General features: G+C 23.1%; 2 protein-coding genes across 2 annotated transcripts in view; one reads left to right on the forward strand and one right to left on the reverse strand.

Moving 5' to 3' along the window:
* Positions 1–3,833, forward strand: part of PF3D7_0108300 (conserved Plasmodium protein, unknown function) — a gene marked incomplete at both ends in the record, with an annotated part of 6,666 nt that extends 2,833 nt beyond the window's left edge. The window contains one exon of the mRNA XM_001350978.2: positions 1–3,833. This exon is cut by the window's left edge and continues 2,833 nt beyond it. Within this exon, the coding sequence (XP_001351014.2) occupies positions 1–3,833 (3,833 nt within the window).
* Positions 3,834–4,399: 566 nt separating this feature from the next.
* PF3D7_0108400.1 (mitochondrial carrier protein, putative) overlaps positions 4,400–5,000 on the reverse strand; it is a gene marked incomplete at both ends in the record, with an annotated part of 2,141 nt that continues 1,540 nt past the window's right edge. The window contains 3 exons of the mRNA XM_002808563.1: positions 4,400–4,555; positions 4,676–4,730; positions 4,873–4,997. Coding sequence (XP_002808609.1) covers positions 4,400–4,555; positions 4,676–4,730; positions 4,873–4,997 — 336 coding nt within the window. The remainder of the gene's footprint in view (positions 4,556–4,675; positions 4,731–4,872; positions 4,998–5,000) is intronic.

The raw sequence follows: 5,000 nt of genomic DNA on the forward strand, positions 1-5,000 counted from the left end.
CGAATGACATAAAGAAGAAGAAGAATAATAATAATAAAAAATTTTCATCAGTACAACAGATGGTTGATAATAAATCTGTAGCTCAACCGATTCTTTCACATAATAATAATAATAATAATAATGTGAACAGTATTAATAATAATAACAATAGTTACGATATTTATGATATTATATCTGTAAAATCTTTTTCAAATGACAATGTAAACAACATGTGTAATGTTGATAAAATGATGAACGTTCATAATAATATAGTATCATCAAAGAATATGAAAGAAGATGAATTGTTAAAAGAACATCATTTATATTTAAAGAAAGGAAGTGAAGTTGTTCCTAATAATCAATATTATAATTTAGGGGAATATAATAAATTAAATTTACAAATGTTAAATATTACTGATTTAGATATATTAGAAAAACGAACAGATATAAATGATATATTTAATAATAGTTTGTCAGAAACAAATAAAAGTGCAAATAACACCACCACCAATAATAATAATAATAATAATAATATTCATAATAATATTCATAATAATATTCATAATAATATTCATAATAATGGAGCCGTACGAACCAATCCCGTATCTTCCGAAAATCATCTTATTCTTGATAATAGAAATAATAAGAAAAAAACAGACATGTTGGAAAATATGTTATATTGTTCAACTGTTGAAAGTAAGTTAATGGGTTTGAATAAAAATAAAATGGAAGCGAACCTTGATATGAATAATGATAATATAAACAATGATAATATAAACAATGATCATTTAAATAATGATAATATTAACAATGTGGCAAGGGGACATACCGTGGATTCTGAACTTACCACAGAAGACCCAGTTATACAAAAGAAAGGAGTATGTAAAGATAAATCAGGAACGCCATCTGATAACAAAGTTAGTATATATGAATTGTTAATAAATGCATTTAACGGTAAGAAAAAAAATGTCACCAAAAATGTAAATGAAAAAAATAAAAATGGAGTGAACGAAGAAGGTGTAGGACTAATGAATGATGCAAATTGTAATACGAACAATATGAATAATGTGGACAATACCAATAATGTGGATAATACGGATAAATTGGACAATACGGATAACTTGGACAATACCAATAACGTGGACAATACCAATAACGTGGACAATACCAATAACGTGGACAATACCAATAACATGAACAATAACAATAACATGAACAGGGATGATAAAGACCAATCTATACTTATGTCACAGATCAAATTAAAGAACGATCATCGAATTGAAGAAGAGGAACTTCAGTTGAAAGGTAAAACAAATCATAAGGATAATGTAATAAATGAAAAAAGGAAAAGCATGGTGGAAAAGAAAAGCATTAGTCTCCATAAAAATGTTAATAATAATGATAATCTTGCCTTTTTGAACAACCAACAAGATGATAATGTAAGCCACGCAAACCATACAAGAAGTACCATACACAAAATGAGCGTGTTTCATAACAACAACATGAGTAATATTCCATCAGGCTGTGCAATGCAGAATGATGAAGACAATATGGTTCTTCTTGGTAACGAGAATATGCTTTTTAAAAAAGGTGGTAGCATAATGAATTTTGGAGATGTTGATAATAATACAACTTGTGCAATGAATAAAAATGAGAGAAGGTTAACAAATAATATGAAGAGTGGTCATAACATTATTGCTGATAATAAGGATGAGGAGCTTTTGAATGTGGAAAAAATAAATAATGGAGAATTATTACATATTGGTAAGAACATATGTTCTGAACAATTAATAAATCAACGTAAAGTTGTTGAATGGAAACATTCATTTGAAAATCACAAAGTAGATATAGTGAACACTTCTATGTTATTAGAGGAGTTGATATTGAATCCTACAGTATGTAAATATGTACCAGGTGAATTATATAATAGAATATTAAAATGTTATGAAAAGTTAGATTTTATGATAACAAATTTGAATAATATAAATGAGGAAATGGAAACTATGAAAAATGTATATAACACAGAAGGTAATAATAACAAAAATAATAATAATAATAATAATAATGAACATGGTGAACATAACATTGACAATATTGTTAATAAAAATGTTAGGACAAGTTTATTAAAAAATGATAATATAAAAACAACAACAACCGAAAGAAATAATAGTATAAACCATTCGATGAATAAAAATGATGTCAGTATGATGTATGATGATTTTAAAAATTATTGGGACTCACCTCTTGGAAAAAATAATAGCATAAATAATTTGATGATGATGAATAATAGTATAAATAATATTAACAGTGGTTTTAATTCGATGAATCTAACAGCAAGCGAATTAATGAAAAGCTTATCTAACGGTATACATTTGAATCAAAAAATGAATACTTTGACATCTTCCTTGCCTCATGACTTTTTGTTGAATAATAACATGTTGGGTTCTATGACAAATAATAATAATAACAGCAATAATAATAATAATAATAATAATAGCAATAATAATAATAACAGCAATAATAATAATAATAGCAATAATAATAATATAAATTTGGGTATGACTACTCCTTTGAACAATGCAAATATAATACAGAACCATTTAAATAATTCCATGTTAAAAAATAATATGGTTAATAAAAATTCCGCACATAATTTGGCTAGTCACTTGAATAACAACAACAAAGTATCTAAGAAGAAGTCGACCCTTTCTACGTACAACAATAATATGAATGAAGGTAATAATAGTATGAATTTAAATATGAATATGAATTCGACAAATAATTTGAATAGTTCCAGTGTGATGATGATGTTGATGAATAGTGCTCAGAATAATTCGATACAGAAGAAATATATTAATAATAATAATAATAATAATAATAATAATAATAGTAATAGTAATAATAATAGTAGTAATAGTAATAATAATAATGATATGACGGTGTTATTGAATAACATGAATGATGTAAGGATCAATCCAAACGTTTTATTAAATAATAATAATTTATTTTTTCAAGGTAATAATTATAAGAAGGATGAATCAAATACTGGGAATAAAATGAGCAAGGATATGAATGTTATTAATAATGCGCACGCGAATGTTGAAATAATGAAAAATGATAACATGAGCAATAATAACAGCAGTAATAATAATTTTGTTGTAGGTAGAGATTTGAAGGATATAAAAACTCTTAATAAAATATTATTGTTAAATAATAGTAATTTGAATAGTGTAAAGGGAGTAAGTTTGAATGAAAAACAATTATTAAATTATATTAATAATAATAATAATAATAGTAGTAGTAGTAGTAATAATAATATGAGCGGAATACCATCCGTGAACTCTAATATTGATACAAATCTTCTAACCCTTTTAAACATGACAAAAAATAATAACAATAATAATAATAATAATAATAATAATAATAATTATATTAATAATATTGGTTCGGGAATTAATTCCACTGGCATTAGTAATAAAAACCTTATGATAAATCATCAGAATGCAAAAAATAATAACCATAACAATAATAATAATGATAAATTCAAAGGAAACCCTTTTAATGATTTTAATGGAATAGTTACTTCTAATAATATTAAAAAAATCTTAAACAATGAAAATAATAATAATAATAATTTGTATATGATGAATAATAATAAAACACCCATAAATGATATTAATGTCAAATATGTAGAAGCATTAAACAGTCAATTTAATTTCTTATCAAGAGATAGTAGAAAGATAGACACGGAAAATAACGCGATTAACATATTAAACTTTTCGAACGATCTAGAAAAAAAATCTAATAATACCATGGTAGATATATGTGAAAAGACCAACGACAAAAAGATATAAGATAAAATTAATAAATAAGTAAATGTTATATATGAAAAGGATACCGATATGGAAAAAAAAAAAAAAAAAAAAAAAAATATATATATATATATATATTTATTTATTTATTTATATATTTACATATATTATTTTTATATTATTTTTATATTATTTTTTTTTTTTTTTTGAATATTTTTTTTATGTATTTTTACAATATATATAATTTTATTCGTATAATATTTATATGCGTATATGTTATATTCGTTGAGTGAGCTAATAAAAGTACGTAATAAACAAACGCATGATGTGAAATATTATAAAAGATGTTACACATGTTAATATATATATGTTTTTATATATGTATGTATTTTTTATTTTTTTTTTTAATATTAAATTTTAATTATATATTAACGTTTGATTTTTCTCTTTTCATCAATACAGGTGAAAAGAAAAACTAAAAAAAAAAAAAACTAAAAAAAAAAAAAAAAATTAAGTTAAATTAAATGAAATGAAATGAAATGAAATAATAAGATATATTTTATTTAGTTCTTCCTTTTCTTTTTTTTTTTTTTGTGATAATTTTAATATTATTGTGATTTCTTGGAAATCATATATTTTTTATACATTTCGATCACTGACACATTTATGGTCATGCTAAGACTTAATAAACAACATCTATAAAAATTCCCTTTAAAAAGGTTGTAAATCCTTCGATTGTCTTCTCTGCATAATTTTTTCAATCCCTACATTGAACGGGGGAAATCAAGATGGTAAAAAGATTAGATATGTATAAAAGTATGTATATATATATATATATATATATATAAATATACATATATTTTTCATTTTTATTTTTTTCATACGTCCATAAAATTTTTGTAGTAGAAAAAGGTCTTGTCCTTTTCTTGTAACTGGTATCTATTACATTTTCCAAAAAAAAAAAAAAAAAAAAAAAAAAATTTAAAGCCTTAAAGAATATAATTTATATATTTTGAAGTAACCATATATATATATATATATATATGAAAATATTTATACATTTGAATATTTAGGAATATACCTTATTCTGATTATATCCAATGGGGAACTTATAAAACCAGAAATAAATGAACAGGCAAGATTTAATTTTAAGTTATTATAATGTGATGATTCAATATCGAGTTGGTTCATAATCTTATGACCAATCTA

This window comes from Plasmodium falciparum (assembly GCF_000002765.6).
Source record: "Plasmodium falciparum 3D7 genome assembly, chromosome: 1".
Classification (NCBI taxonomy): Eukaryota; Apicomplexa; class Aconoidasida; order Haemosporida; family Plasmodiidae; genus Plasmodium; species Plasmodium falciparum.